The sequence below is a fragment of the Spinacia oleracea genome, chromosome 3 (assembly GCF_020520425.1).
Source record: "Spinacia oleracea cultivar Varoflay chromosome 3, BTI_SOV_V1, whole genome shotgun sequence".
Lineage (NCBI taxonomy): Eukaryota > Viridiplantae > Streptophyta > Magnoliopsida > Caryophyllales > Amaranthaceae > Spinacia > Spinacia oleracea.
Window position 1 is genome coordinate 105,465,968 of NC_079489.1, and position 15,328 is coordinate 105,481,295.

The 15,328-nt window shown below is 37.2% G+C and overlaps 1 protein-coding gene across 2 annotated transcripts; it reads left to right on the forward strand.

The window, feature by feature from the left end:
• Positions 1-694: 694 nt before the first annotated feature.
• LOC110801841 (oligoribonuclease) lies at positions 695-14,606 on the forward strand. Of its 2 annotated transcripts, none has more exons than XM_022007251.2 (9): positions 695-852; positions 947-1,062; positions 2,541-2,675; positions 5,489-5,565; positions 6,851-6,932; positions 7,153-7,208; positions 9,374-9,460; positions 12,728-12,818; positions 14,169-14,606. In XM_022007251.2, exons 2-9 carry the CDS (start codon positions 969-971, stop codon positions 14,282-14,284), a joined length of 738 nt encoding a protein of 245 aa, XP_021862943.1. In that variant the 5' UTR covers positions 695-852; positions 947-968; the 3' UTR covers positions 14,285-14,606. The 2 variants fall into 2 exon arrangements, with proteins under 2 accessions (XP_021862943.1, XP_021862944.1); XM_022007252.2 differs by having other exon boundaries at positions 14,198-14,606.
• Positions 14,607-15,328: the final 722 nt, after the last annotated feature.

Here is a 15,328-nt window from a genome sequence, read left to right on the forward strand (position 1 = left end):
TTAATGCATGACCCGGATCCGAACCTGACACCCGACCAAAATATAACCGATAACAAAACTGAGTCAGCTTACCCGACCGAAAGATGACCCGAACCCGATTCAACACCTGACCCGATGTCAACCCGAAACCGATTATAACCCGATGAAACTTGTTATTGACTCAATTCGTGACAACCCATTACCTGAATTTACGCGACCTGTTGACAACCCGATTTGTCATTGACCTAACTAAATAATAACTTAAATCAAGTTAATATTAATTTTTATAATTACCTAATCTAGAACGAATGAAAAGCGTTAAACCAAATTTAACCAAATTTATAAAAGTTAAGCTATCCTACCCGGTCTTAATCCGTGTCCGATGGTGAACCCGACCTGAATTTAAACCGACCCGATAATTATCCGATCCGAACTTGACCCGACTCGTTAAGACCCGGACCCGTAATTGTACCCGACTACAAAAAAACCCGACCCGAACCCGAACCGAACCCGAACCGAACCCGACCTATACCGAAATGGAAAAATAACCCGACATAACCCGATAAATTTTCAACCTGACCGAATCCGACCTGAACCCGACCTGCACCCGGTGATAAAATGATCCGGCACGACCCCACCAGATCATGACCAGTGACCCGAGGTGACCAGACCCGGACCCGACTCGAGCAACCGTTTTGACATCTCTAGGCCAACCGCTTCCTTAGTTCATTTATGCCCTTTCGTCAATTGCCTTTAGCTTGTTTGCCGAGATCACCACCACCATCACTACCACCAGCAACCCTCTGTCCCCCGGGAACCACCAACTCGTCAACAATATCCAGCACCCAATAAGACGGAGAGTGTGAATATCAGGTGAGTACACTCCTCCACTTCAAAGAATTTCTCACTGTTTTTTAGTCGCCTACATTCCCGCACACCTAATATATTTTGCACAATTTGAATGCAGTTCACTTGAAAAAGCATTAAAAATGGACATTTTCTCAAATGCTTTCTCAGTGTTAGCGCTTGAAGATGCTGATGATCCTTCCACATTGTCTTCAACTAGCGCCGTTTCCAACACAGGTAATGCGAGTTCCACACTTTTCTTTCGTTGTTAGTCAATAGGGTTTAATTGGAAAACAAAGGTGGAAGCAATTCTAGTTGAATTTGAGTTTTTGCTACATTTTGTTAAAACTGGCTTATTCCTCTCCAAACCCAGACTGATTAAGTGTGGATCGGTTTAGCACACCCTATGTTGAACTGTGTGTTGGCCTTTTTCTTTCTCTGAAATTGTTTTCATGCTTTAAGGTTGTAATTCTTGTCAACTACAATTAGAGTTGATTGGTGGTGGTCTTTGATGTGTTTGTTAGTACATTTACGGCCTGTTTGGTAAGCGATAAAAAACTGCAGGAATGGTAATGAATTGTTTGTGGTTTTGCTAGGAAACTCCATGTTCATTACCATGTTAACGAACTCCATCCCAAAACATTTGTATTTTTTCATAAATTTGCATTACAACACCATGCCACTTCTAAAGTGGTAATGGATGGTAATGAAAATTTATGAAGAAACGAGGACATTTGGGGAGGGACTAGCATTGCCTTGGGTATTGACATGGGATTTCTTCACAAAGTTACTTACAAAATCATTACAACCAGAATGAGTTGATACCCTAACGCATATTTGTTAGGCGGTAATGGAAATAAATTTGAGTGTTGAAATTATGATGATTGATAGAATCCGAGGTCAGTTGAGTGGTTATAACTATCAACTAGTGTGCGATTCGTGTAAAGGGTTTGGGATTGTTAGAAAGATGGTAAGGGACTACGCTGGTGGTGATGGTGATAATGGCCTTCCATCAATTTAACTTCCCCAACTAAATGGTCTTATTGTAGATGTGAAAGAAAAACATTCCCCGTTTTTTCTGAAGTTATATGCTTGGCTCTAAGAAAGTGCATCTGTGCAGCTCCTAAAGCACTAAGCTGATGTCTCATGGACTCCCAGATATTACGTATTAAAATGAGCCATGTCCTATCTGGAAGGCTAATGCTGTATGTAATTGGTTGTACTGCTGAAACTTGAGAGCTATTGCAACTCTGCAAGAGGCCTAGACAAGAAGTCGTCTCTCTCTCTGCTTCACTCTAAATTATTTATGTCCCTCTTCTCCATGGACGTGGCCTCTTCCTCGTCCTACCTGAGTCATCCCTTGATCTTTCAGTCTCTTTTTGCTTGTTCTATCTCATTTTCTGCTTTTTATCTTAAATTTCTCCTGCCTTGGTCTGGTAAAATTTGAAATAGTAGAGATAAATTGATTTATTGTAAACGTGTTCTTTTTCTATTGGAGGCGGAGTACCTATTAGGTGGAGTTGTCTTCTGGAATAAGATCACCTCTGCGACAACTATTGATGATATCTGTTGGCTTTTTTCTAGTACACCATTTACATAATTAGATTGTTGTGTAAAGAGTTTTAGTGTTATTTCTGTTAAGAACCACAAAAAGTGATATGCTGTACATGTGACTCATATACAGTTTATGTGCTGAGAAATGTTTCTTGATGCAGGGGAGGGTGGTAACAAAAGTAAAAGCTCAGACGACAAGCTGGTGGTGGATAATGGAAATAACAAAGAACAGAAGTTAGGTTTAACTGTAGCAGAATACAAATTACCCCTTGTCTGGATTGATTTAGAAATGACTGGTAAGATTTCATGATGCATCTAATAAAGATAGTTCAAGACGATAAATTTTTTGCCTTTTTTTGTTTCCATTTTTTCTTTGTAGTTTCTTGGTCTGTCTCTTTCTTGCTGGCTTTGTACTTTCAAGTTATTTCTATATGGAAGCTTCTCAAAGAACTCATAGGTTTCAGGAGGCATCATAGACCTCTAATGATTTCCCCCCTCCGCGTTTCTATTAGATTGGATGCAGCCATTAAAAAAAGGGACGTACCAGTGCACAAAGCTCCCGCTATTGAGCGCATGGTCGGGGAAAGGTCCAGATGTATGCAACCTTACCCTTATTTTCATAAAGAGGTTGTTTCCAGGGATCAAACCCGTAACCTAGCGGATATCTAATAGACATTTCACCATCGCGCCAAGGCACGACCTTCAGATTGCATGCAGCCATATTATATTAAAAAAAGGTGTCTATTGTCAAAAACTTTATTTCATAATTGCCCTTGCATAAATTTAATTAAGAAAGGTCTTAGAGCTGAAAGAATAATGTAAGGGTACAAAATCATTATTTATAACCATTATATACGTTTAAGTTAAATGCCTCATTCAACTGTAGTCTTATTTTTGGATGGGAGCTTTTGCCAACTCCAAAATTTCTGGTTGCAGTTTCTTTGTTTCTGTTTTCTGTCTCCAGTAACATGGTCTATTCAAAATGGGTGATATTGTTCATTTTTCCTTAAAATCCATGTATCAGAATCACAAAAAGAATGAAAAAGCCAAAGCCTACTCTGTTGTAAAGGAAAACTAAATCCTTTGAAAAGGTTGTTTTCTAGTATAATCTAGACAGTGTGAAACTTAGAGATTATACAGTCTGCTGGTCCAGACATGGAAATCATAGTTGTTTTTTGTTCGTAGGGTGATCTCTCTCTCTCTCTCTCTCTCTCTCTCTCTCTCTCTCTCTCTCTCTCTCTCTCTATCTCCCTCTCCCTCTCCCTCTCCCTCTCCCCCTCTCTCTAGACATCATTCAGTGTCCCATTTTCTAAGGCTAGCATCTCTCTAATATTTCTTAGCAAACTCAGTGCTGGAATGATGACCTATTGGAAATGACTAGTTGGTCTTTTAGAGGGATTTAGAAACAAGATTCAGTGCTCTGATGTTATCCAGGGCCTGGGGAGATAGATGTATTCAAGCTTACCCTTCACGAGCAGGAAAATTTTCTCGAAATTGTGAAAATTCTTTTTCAAGAAAGGAAGTAGTGAACTGGGAATAGAAAAGTGCTTTACTATTGGACAATCGGTTATTTCTTATTGCCAGCAGTTTTTTCTTTGGGGGAGATATCAGCCACAACTTTGGGATCATAGAATCAACATCGTTAACGCAGGAGGATGAGAGGGAGAGGAAGTGTTTTTCTTCTAAAGCCTTATCAAAGAATCAAAACAGGTGAAAGCACTTTTAGACACCCTTGCATGAATCGCTAATTTTAACACTTCCAACAGGTGTCTAGTTTGACTAGTTTGCTGGCAGTGGTGAAGTGTCTTTTTTTGGCTGGTTCTCTTGATAGGATGATGGAGTTGAGGGATTAATATGGATTTTCCAGTTATCATTTTCTCTAGGATCATCTGCAAAAATCATTACAGAATTTCCCTTTCACTTTTACGTTACGATCTTCAAGGTCCCAAAGAAAGCAAAGACCCTTTACGTGAAATAAATATTTACTGATGCCAATTTGCAGACTCGGCAACTTTACAAGTCTCTATCCCCTCAACATCTATCCTTTGTGTTTATAAATTTCATTTCTTACTTTGTTTAGACAGGACCCACAGGTTTTAAGTTTTCGTGCAATCCATTGATCCGCTCATCTACTACTGTACAGCATCATCTGCAGGTTAGGCATGCCAGATGCTGGTGTATAGGGAGGAATTTTCTTTAGAGACTTTTTTGCTTGGCTATGATGTGTCCAGAAAAACGAATGTCAGAATTTAGACTATGAATTTAAGGACTCCCAGGTGGTTTGACTTTTCTTATTTTGGTGCTACTGGGTTTCCACTTGAAAACATTTTAAGTGTGGCATTTTCATTATTTTCTTTTCTGTAGTAGTGTAGGGTACTGTAATGATTTTAAGAAAGGATGGCAAAAGTGTCATTCAACGATATTCTGTGACGCGATCCCTGAAATATTGCAAAAGTTTAACACTTCCAACAGGCTCATGAATCGCTAATTTTACATTCGATAATTTCTTCCAAAGTGAAATTTCCTGAAACGTAATGCCATCTGTCCAAGTTAGCTATTCTAGAGAATAAATTCATTAGGTTGAGATTGTAGCATTTTCTATCTAGAGACAACAAATTAATAACTAAAAACGCATTGCTGTATAGCAACTTCTCATAGCTTTCTTGAAGTTTAGTACGTTCTCCTTGCACGGGGTTTTGGAATAATCAGGAAAATAAAAAAACCTACGACACATCCCCTAGCCTCTAAAGTTGTTGATAATGAAGCAATGAAGAAACTAATTCTGAACTTACTATGTTGTGTGGATAAATGATAGATGATACCTTTTTGAATTTCTTTCTATAAGGAAGGTCATTGTACTGCTTCTTTTGAAGATGAAGTCTAGGTGTAAGTTTTCATCTTAGGGTAGCCTGAAGGCCTCCCCAAAATGTTGGGGGAACTATGATAATAAGGACAAGTGGTGCACATGTAAACACACAAAATTTATGACTCAATTTTGTTGACACCACTAATATAAAAATTGAGCGTGAATTGAATCTCGTTTAGTATTACTCATTCACTCCCTAGATACAAGAGGTCACAACTTTATTGGCCTTTTGCTTGTATGCAGGTTTAAACGTCGAAGCTGATCGAATTTTAGAGATAGCTTGTATCATAACAGATGGCAGTTTGTCTAAATCGGTGGAGGTGAGACCTAATGTTCACCAAATTTTTAGTTTGTCTATTCTCTCATATTATTGTGTTGCATAGCATCTTTAGCATAAATTGAACTGCTTCTCTCAAGATGCTGGGCATTTTGGGTTGCTGAGGTACATGGTTACATGCTAACCTTTTTTTTGGGTAGTTTTAGGTCTTGTTCTATGCTTAATAGTTGTTCCTCTCCTTGTCCTTGCCCCTTTCTCTCCTTTATTGGGGGAAACTCTGCTTCTTTATCGGGGAAATGGGGTGCTGGGAACTTACAAATTACAACACAACCTTTATTCGGATTCATTCAATCCCTTGTCTGGTGAAAAACAGGAAATAGAAGCAAAAAAACTATGGTTTCCAGGGCTTTAATAGGGTTGCTTCCTTGTTCCATAGGAAGTGACTCTGTTTTTGTGATATTTTTAAAGCTGTTGCTGTATCTTTTTGTTGGGAAATGCACCATTTCAGGGGTTTTGTCTGTGCTGTGTAGCCTTTGCTTTTGGTAAAACTGTAACAGTGCTGTAAACCATAGCTTGCAAAATATTTTAATTACATTGTGGACTCTCTCTTAAAGTCTTGTTTCTTAAACATTCGTACTTGGCTGTAGTAACATGAGATTGACTGTGATTTACAACTCATTTGGCTTTATCTTTCAATAATCTAACATCTTAAACATTGTACTCTTCTAATTTCAAAATACCAATGCTGTAAGCATCAACAGTCGTAGTAGGCTTTCTACTTTAAATTTACCAAAGTTTTTTTCTTTTGGTTAAGTGAAGTTGTTGTTTTTTGCTTCAGTTTTTGGTTGCCTGTCAGGGGTTTTTAGCATTGATCCTAGGTTGAAGCTTACAGCCCACCAGGGTTTATATTTTGGCATTTTGCTAATGCCTTGTTTGTCATTATTTGGGGCTTGGAGAGGGGGGGGGGGGGGGGGGGGGAGATTTTGATGATGAGTTACCCTCTTGTAGATTTCTCTGTCCTTAACAGTTAACAGAGTCTTCTTTTCAGTTTAACTAATGTGGAGAGAGATAGAAAGACAGATAAATTCTAGAAGCTGATTTTCTTGGTGTACAGAGAACAACTGATACTTAACTGTGAAGGAAAAGTCTGTCTCCTTATCTGAAAATAAAAGCATATTTATGCAGATTAGACTGGTCATATGGATTTTGGTTGTAAAATACAAGTAGCATTTTAGATATACGTATAAAGCTTTGGAAAATAGTTATTATGCAGTACATATTTTTTGAATACTCAAGTACGTTTCTTTTTGTTCATGATTTATATCTAGGGCCCGGATTTCGTTATCCATCAATCTCAGGAATGTTTGGAGAAGATGAATGACTGGTGTATAGATCACCATGCAGCTAGTGGTAAGAAAGGCTTCACCTTTGTGCTCTATTCTACTCCGTATATGTCATCATGCAATGTGTGAAATGTTGTTAGTTTTTAATATGTCAATTTTATTTCATTTTGTTTGTCCATTTTGGGTATCATATTTTGCCCCGCAGCGTTCAACTAAAAGTTTGTTGTATTGCTTCAAATGCTCACTTGTATTTCTGGGCTTATTGACTGACACAAAATCGATTTCAGGGTTGACAAAGAAGGTTCTTCAGAGTATAGTCAGTGAACAAGAGGCTGAGCAGCAGGTTTGATTTAATTTTGATTGTCTGTCAAGCATCTTTCTTCCTATTCTTTTGCCAGCTATTTCCTTGGATGATATAGAATTTTACGAATATAATGATTTATGGTAACGACTGTGGGAACTGGGGAAATATTGTTGTTGGGGATTACGGTTTATTGGGTATTACTTTCTCCATTTCTTTTTACTTGCAAGTTGCAACACTTCCCTAAAGTAGAAACATTACAATACTTGCAACTGGGACTGTTGGAAGTGTGTACTACTTCGAACAACCAATTATGAAAGGGCACGGCCAACTTTGCAAATTATAAAACTACTGTAGGACCCTTCATGCAATGCACTGATTTTTCTGGAATTGAAAAGATTTATAAATTAGTTTTCTTTGTCATATTGTAAGTGTGTAAATTAGGTTTATAATATGATGAAACTTAGGTGCAAAGATCTAAAATGTGAAAACACAGTTTAGTTTGGAAAAAGAAAAATATAATCATTGATCAAACATCTTTTTTCATTAATTCATCAGCAGAGAATTTTTATTATTTGAAACTAGTTTGTTGTTTTCTGTTTAATATTTTTCAAAAGATTTCATATTCTATACTAAGTAATAAGAGAAAAATATAAGTAGAAGTATATTGGAAGGAGGTTTAGATTCCAATTATGCAAGGATGTATAAATCATACGAGGTATTTATCAGTTTTTAGTAGATTCCGTGATGTTATTAAATTAAAAATGGAAAACACTTGCGTCTGGAGTTATTTTAATATGATGTTGACATGTGGCAGCTCTGGTCACTTGGTCACTACTTTAGTAGTAAGTAAATGATGAAAATTTTGGTCTTCTTCTTGGGTAGTTCGAAACTAATATGAAAAACTTCATTTTGTAACAGATAGAGTAAGGATTTCTGCATAAGTGCCATATAGTTGTTTTCGAGTATCTTCTGCTGATTTATTTTTGTGCTTCCTTTCTCTGGAATCTGGATATCCAAGTTTTAGGAGAATATATCTCTTGGGACTTTTTTCTATTACTTTTAAACCAAGACACGGAGTTATATAATTTTTTTTGGTGTGGCCGTGTGGAGAATAAGAACTAAAACCTCTATTTTGCTGATAATGATACTCCTTAGTAGTCCTGGAAAAGGGGGAGGGATTTGTTGCTGTGAACATGATGTTTGGTGCATCATGGATGGGTGGGGTGGGAACCTAGCTACAGAAGTAATCATACGTTGTGACTGTTTAATATATGTGAATAATCAGCTACTAGTCTGTGCCCACGGGATTTCTATAAAATCAGATAGCTAATATAGAAAAGAGCTTTAATTTTAGTTTCCTTCTTTATTTATATTATTATTTAAATTGACTTAAGTTTTTATTATTTTCCTTTTTTGTTAGTAATTTTTTTCCCTCTTGTTGATATTTTAATTTCATGCTTTGGTAGTTTCCTATTTAGTTCAGCTTAATTTAGGGGAATTAAGGATGATGACGTGGAGTAGTTGTGGTTTGAGAATTGGGGTTTTGGAGGATTTTTATTCCTTACTCTACTTTAATAATATAGATGTATCTCTATTTATTGGTTTGTGATTTTACAGCTAGTCTTTTTGAGTAGTATGGAAAGAAGCTGAAAAAAGAAATCAAGGAAGGGATCAAGGGACCATTAAACATGGAATTCCACTGTGTAAAGGTCGAGCGAAAGTGTGAGAGAACTCAGAGAAGGCGGGCAAAAGTTTATTAAACTAGGCTAACTTCCAAAAACTAGGCGGACCATTGACCTTTTTATCGGATGTTTTTCTTTTGTTTTACCATCCAGTCATTCAAGGAAAGTAGTACTGACATTACTGATATACAGCTTTCTTCAACAAGTATATTGCATAGAGTAGCTCTGTTCATGCTCTTGATACTCTTAATCTTGTAATCTTTCTACCTGACATTGCATGACAGATTGTATGTACTGTACTCTGAAGGCTTACAGAATTCTTGGGATTATTCAATGATAGGAATTCTTACCTTAGTACAATTATTTTGAATGGGATAAAAACATTCTGACGAGGTGCAACACCAAGTAGAAAGGGCCTCCACATACCTTGAAGTTTGAGCTAGATTTTGTTTCCTTGTTAACAATATATCTTTTGTGTTATTTTTTTATTATCCAAAAAGGAAATATTTTTACATTTTGCAGGTTATAGAGTTTGTCAAGAAACATGTTGGTACATATACACCCCTACTTGCAGGAAACTCAGTTTATACAGATTTTATATTCCTCAAGGTATTTTGATATGGTACATATGTAACTACATGCCTGTTGTTCTGTTTCTTTAAGAAATTGATATGAATCATGCTGTTATTATCGTCACCGTTTATTTTACCATCAGCTACGTTTGACAATAATAATTAAGCATTTGTACCTTTTTTCATATATGTCTTTCTCATTATTGTCAATCTACTGTGGTAATGTTTTAGACTGTAGAGCATGTCCCTATATATCCACTGATTATTATTTCGATAGTAACACAAGGTTATTTCTATGGATTTATGGCCTAAATTTCCCTATCTGACAAGGAAAGAGATTTCAGTAAGAGGAGAATTGAGCCTAGATGTGAAAATCTCAAAATCTGTGCAAAACAATATGTTGAATGTCTGAAAGGTAGATGCTGGGAACTCTGCCAAACCATTCCTGATGGCAATGCTAGGCGATCTAAAATTATAAAGTTCCACGGCTAGCTGAACACCACCAAAGATATGGAAAATATGTTTGGAACCTTTTCTTTTTGTTGACAAATGGCTCATCCCACTGGTTGAGTAAAGGTGATGGACTTACTGGAAAAACCCGTTTTTACCACAAAACTCAAAGCGCTAATTCCAAATATTCTAGGAAAGGCACAATGAAGGAAGAAGTGCTCGCTTGTTTATTTTTTTTCAACTTTTTTTTTTGTTTATTTCGAAAGGGACACAGAGCTAGGGTATTGAGTTTTTTTAAGAATCCGTACCGAGTACTTCACGGGTACGGGGACGATACAGGTACTCCATGGATACACCCGATACGTACCCAAAAAAGGGGTACGGTCAACGGATTTGGGTACGGTCAACGCTTGACTTGGGTACGTTTCAGATACGTTTTTGGCAAAGATCAAAAGTACCCATAAGCTTTTAATAAAAAAAAAGATTTCTTTTTGTCAAAAGGGTTTCAAACTTTAGCTCTTGTGACTTTCTATCTTCAACCAAGGCTCCGTGTCACGGTCCGAGTGTTTTGACACCGGATCCGTGCGGCGCGCTCTTGCCTATGGGGCGGCAAGGGCGCAAGCCTTGTGCGGAAAGTGAATCTCAAGGCTTGGGGCACGAGCGGACGTCTGCTTTAGAATGGGCACTCTTGCCTATTGGCGACAAGAGCGAGAGTCGGGGGTCGATCGGGGCGCTTGTGTGCGCACAGCAGGCACAAGCGGGACCGACGACGAGAGTGTATCTGTTTTGCAAGGGATTTTGATGGGTCTTGTAAAGCTTAAAAGCATGCGACAGCACAATATCTATAAAGGCTAGCAACAACACATGAATTAAGCAAAGGCAACTTCTGATGAGAGGTATTGGTTCATACCCCTCATAGAGGTTTATTTTGAATTAGCTAAGTCTGCCCAGTGAACACTGGAATTACAGTAACATAATAATTCTTCCTAAAGCCTAGAAAACTATTAGAAAGATCCTAGAAAGCAATAGAAAGGAGAAATACAAGTAAAGGAAGGTTGGATTCTAACACTCCGTCTCTCACTGCATTTTTCCTTTCCTTTGTCCTTCATTTTTTTTCCAATTTCTTCGGTGAGTATTTGATTTTTATCACGGGTATTGCTATTTTAATGGGTGATGTATATCTATACTTTAGTAATGCGGCAGGCCACAGGGTTGCAAATTGTAATGAGCGTGTCTAAGCCACACAAAATTTCTAATTATTCTTTTAAAATCCAGTTTAATTAATTTTCTTTTTTAGGGTTTGAGGTTTTTAGGACCTTAAAATAAGTTGTCTGTCTTTTAATCTTTTCTAGGTAGTGCCAAATATAGGAATTTTAATTTTTTTTTTCCCGTATCCTTGCGGTACCCGTTTCTTGAAATTTTGATTTTGCCGTTTCCCGTTTCCGTACTCATCCCCGTTTTTGTCCCCGTACCCGTTTCCGTACCCGTCCCCGTTTTTGTCCCCGTACCCGTTTCCGTGCTACCTAGTGTGACAGACTCTCGGTTCATGCAACGACCCATCTCTTTGGGAATAGGCTATGATTTTGTTGTCGTTCTTGATATGCAACAACCTTGCGGAAGCATTTTAGCGAGCCATTGTAACCTAAAGTCAAAGTAGTGAATCTTTGACTCCGTCAGAGCAAACAGCTGCAAGTCTGCAACCACATGGCGGTTGTTTGCAACTTTCGTTAGAAGCCTTAAATAGAAAGCATGACTACAGTTTATGACATAAAAGTTAAAGGGAAGTTTGGCGAAATCCTGACTCTTCCCAGTTGTGACTCCCGTGCTTTCAGATCTGTGATGGCATATGGACAAGCACTTTGAACATAGATGATGTAGATTAGGAGATCTTCTTTGTTCATTTTCCTGGTTTTTTCTTTGTTTTTGTGGCAAGATGCATTCCAGTTCGGACCATAGGTAGTGGTATGTGCATCATCAGGTGTTTTGACAACACTGCAAATTTGCGACTTTATGAAACTTGTAAAAAAGACAAAATAAGTATTTAGGTATGCTGGAACAAGTTGTTCAAAAATGCTGTAAGCTTACGGATGCTTGTTGAACCCTTCCTGGTTAGGCTCTGAAATCCGTGCCTGTTCTTAGCACTGTAGTGCAGTTGCAGGAATAGCTCTGACTGCATTCTGGATTTTTCTTTTGTATCACTCTTGCATAATCTCATTGTTATCCTAGCCAACAAACTTCTGCCTACTTAATCTTACTAATTGGTTGTTTTACTTATTTTGTAAGATGAACAAAGCATGCTGGCTTATCAAATTTAGTGGCTCATGAACCAGGACAATAAAGACGTAAGATAGCGAAAGGATGCCAGGCTAACACTTGCATAATAACTTGTGAATAACTTACACTTTTTTCTCGTGTAAATTTAAGAAAAGATTTCAAGAATTTCATAGTGAGTAGATATTAGACCTAGCATACTGCGTTGTGGGAGGTTTGATATCCGTTTCACATATTTATTCCATGTACTGTAATATTTCACACTCCAGGTACATAGTTAAAACAGATGGTCAATATTTAGAAATCTTACTTCTTTGTTTTATTTTGGTATTCATGTAGCTTAGTTTTAATGAGTAACTTAAGCTGTGGTTACAAGTTTGTAGGATTTTTGACAAGCACTGTGCCGTTTTTGCATCTGTTAGAGTCTATATTACTTTAAGAAAGAATTTGTAAACAAGAGAGTTTGATTTTGGACAAGCACTGTATTACTTAAGAAAGAATTTGCAGACAAAATTTTCTGGCAAATTCCTTGGCTTTTTCAATAACATGAATATTTTCAATTCTAACCTAGTTCTTTATGCAGAAATATATGCCAGACTTGGCAAGCTTATTTTCTCATGTCCTTGTAGACGTTAGCAGTGTGAAGGCCTTATGTGTTCGGTGGTATCCTAAAGGTAATATTCTCCTGCATATCCAATATTGTTGGTCATCTTGCTTATCCTTTGCAGTAAACTAACCTTTGTATACGGTGGTCTGGGGGCCTGCTAACATGTGCCTGGAACTTCATTTTATCTGGGTGCCGGAATTGGTATGCAGTCATTTTCCAGCGTTACCAGTTTCGCTGGTACCCCCCCACGAATCTTTAATTGAAGAACCAAATCGTTTATGTTTTCGTGCCGGATCTGAAACTCTAAATTTGCGATTGAAGGTCAGAGAAGGCGAGGGAAGAAAAAATATGTTTGGGCTTTTGTTTGAGAATATACATTTTATTTGAGTAGATGAGACTATGAGTATTAAAATAAATTCTTTTTAATATCTGGTATTTTGAACAATCTTTTTTAAAAAAACCCTGTAAAAAGAAGTTCTAGCCCCTCTTGCAAACCTAAAACCAGCCAACCCGTGAATCTAGAACTCAAACCCGTACCCTGTATCCAAGTGAATCACAAATTGGCCAAACCTGGTCTTTTTCCTTTGGAAGGAAAGAAAAATTCATTAACCCAAGAAGGCAGAAACAGACCAATTCCCATTAAAAGAAATACAAGACTCAGCCTCGGTTTCCTAATTTGCACGGAGTACTGGTCGCATATGTTTGGCTACACAATACATACCTTGTGGAAATTTGGTATTCTAGAGTATTAAATGTCTGGGATTTCTTTTATTTTTTACATACATGAAACCAGTTCTGATATGATCCATAAAAGGGAGTTGCTAGTTTATTAGGAGAAAGAAGCTTAAATTTTTGTATTTATCTCGTTCCACTCTGCAAATCCATCTGAACATTATTATATGTAGCTCTAGTTCTAGGTCCTAGAAAGAGGAACGAGGTCTGTAGGTTCACAGCCTCATCATTGATAAGTGCCACTGGTGGTAGGTTCGCCCTAAGGCCTTAACTACCGAACTATCACCCTAAATTGGACAGGGCTTGATTTTTATTGCTCTAATATCATGTAAGGGAACTAATTCTTTTTAAAGTTGAAGCTACACCCGTCATTGGCTTAATATCTACGTCTGATATCTAAACAGAGAAGATGGCACTTTTTGGTTGGGTTTGTTATCTTGGTTGTGGATCTTGTGCCTTTGAGATACAATAGTAGGAAATGTCTGCATTACACAAGTGCTAGGTGAAATAAAAGGGACACGGGAAGATATATGGGTATAGTCTAGATCTTTGTCTCCATACAGATGTTTGCTAATCTTTTTTATCAGCTAGCTGGAATTGCTGTTATTTGTTTCAAAAGTCGTGCTGTATGCTTATGATATTTGTGCGAGAAAATTTTCCTGTTGACATTACTTTTGCTTATCAGCTCACAGAAAGGCACCTGCAAAATCGCAGAAACACAGGGCTTTGGATGATATCAGAGAAAGCATACTTGAACTCAAGTACTACAAAGAGAGCATATTTAAATCATCCAAGAAATGAGTAGCTGTATTTATGAACCATATATGTCTGTAGATGTAGACGTTTTGATGAAACCAGCTTTATGACAAACATCTGTGAAGAATTCAGGGATTGAACTTCGATCCTGACTCTGTGATCCCTTCAGTTCAATCATATGAACAAATATCTATGAGATGATTTGCATAATGCTTGAAGATGCCTCCTTGTTCTTTCCCTTTTTTTTTTCTCCCCAGTCCAGGACGACGACCAGACAGTGTCGAACCATTAAGTTCGATTAACTTGTTTCAGCGAGATTTAAGTTTTTATATATGAAGTATAATATTTAGTTTGTTTACATTTATAATTATTTTGTATTCCTTTGTTCACTTTTACCTGTAATGTTTGGACTTTTACGTGTTTTTTAATTTTCTACCTGGTGCAAACATTTTTTTATTTAATCGGTTTTCTAAAGGCATGTTTGGCACTGTTGCAATTTTTGATTTTCCCTTTTTTTCCTTAAAAAAAAAATCTAAAGTGTTAGGATAAAGTGTTGTAAAAAACAATTATTGTCCATCTTTCACAACTGCAACGGAAAATAGAAAACCACTTTATTAGTTTCATGATTTTGGTTTTTGTGGAAAGAGTATTCTATCATCTTCCACGCCATCTTGCACGCTATCCCTCTCTTCTCTCTGGTCTCCCATGTCTTCTTTATCCAAAATTTTTCTCTCTCCTCTTTTTGGATTGTTCAATGTTACAGTTCCAAAGTCTTTTTCCCTAAATCCATATATCTAAGAAATTTTATCTCTTCTCGGGTAATTTGTATCTCCGTTTTCAATATTTCATCCTTCAAATTAAAGGATTTTTCAAACAAAGGTTGAGAAATATGGGGTTTTGGGGTTTTGATATTTTTAATTTGGTATTTGTTTTATGATTGATGGTATATTTTTAATCGATGAAGAACTGAAGAAAATTAATGTGTTTGATGTTTTTAATTTCGAGCATTGAATTGTGAATGAGCATTGGTTTGGTGGATGTTAATGAGGTTGGCGTCAAGCAAAAACAGATGGTGGTGAATTGGTAATG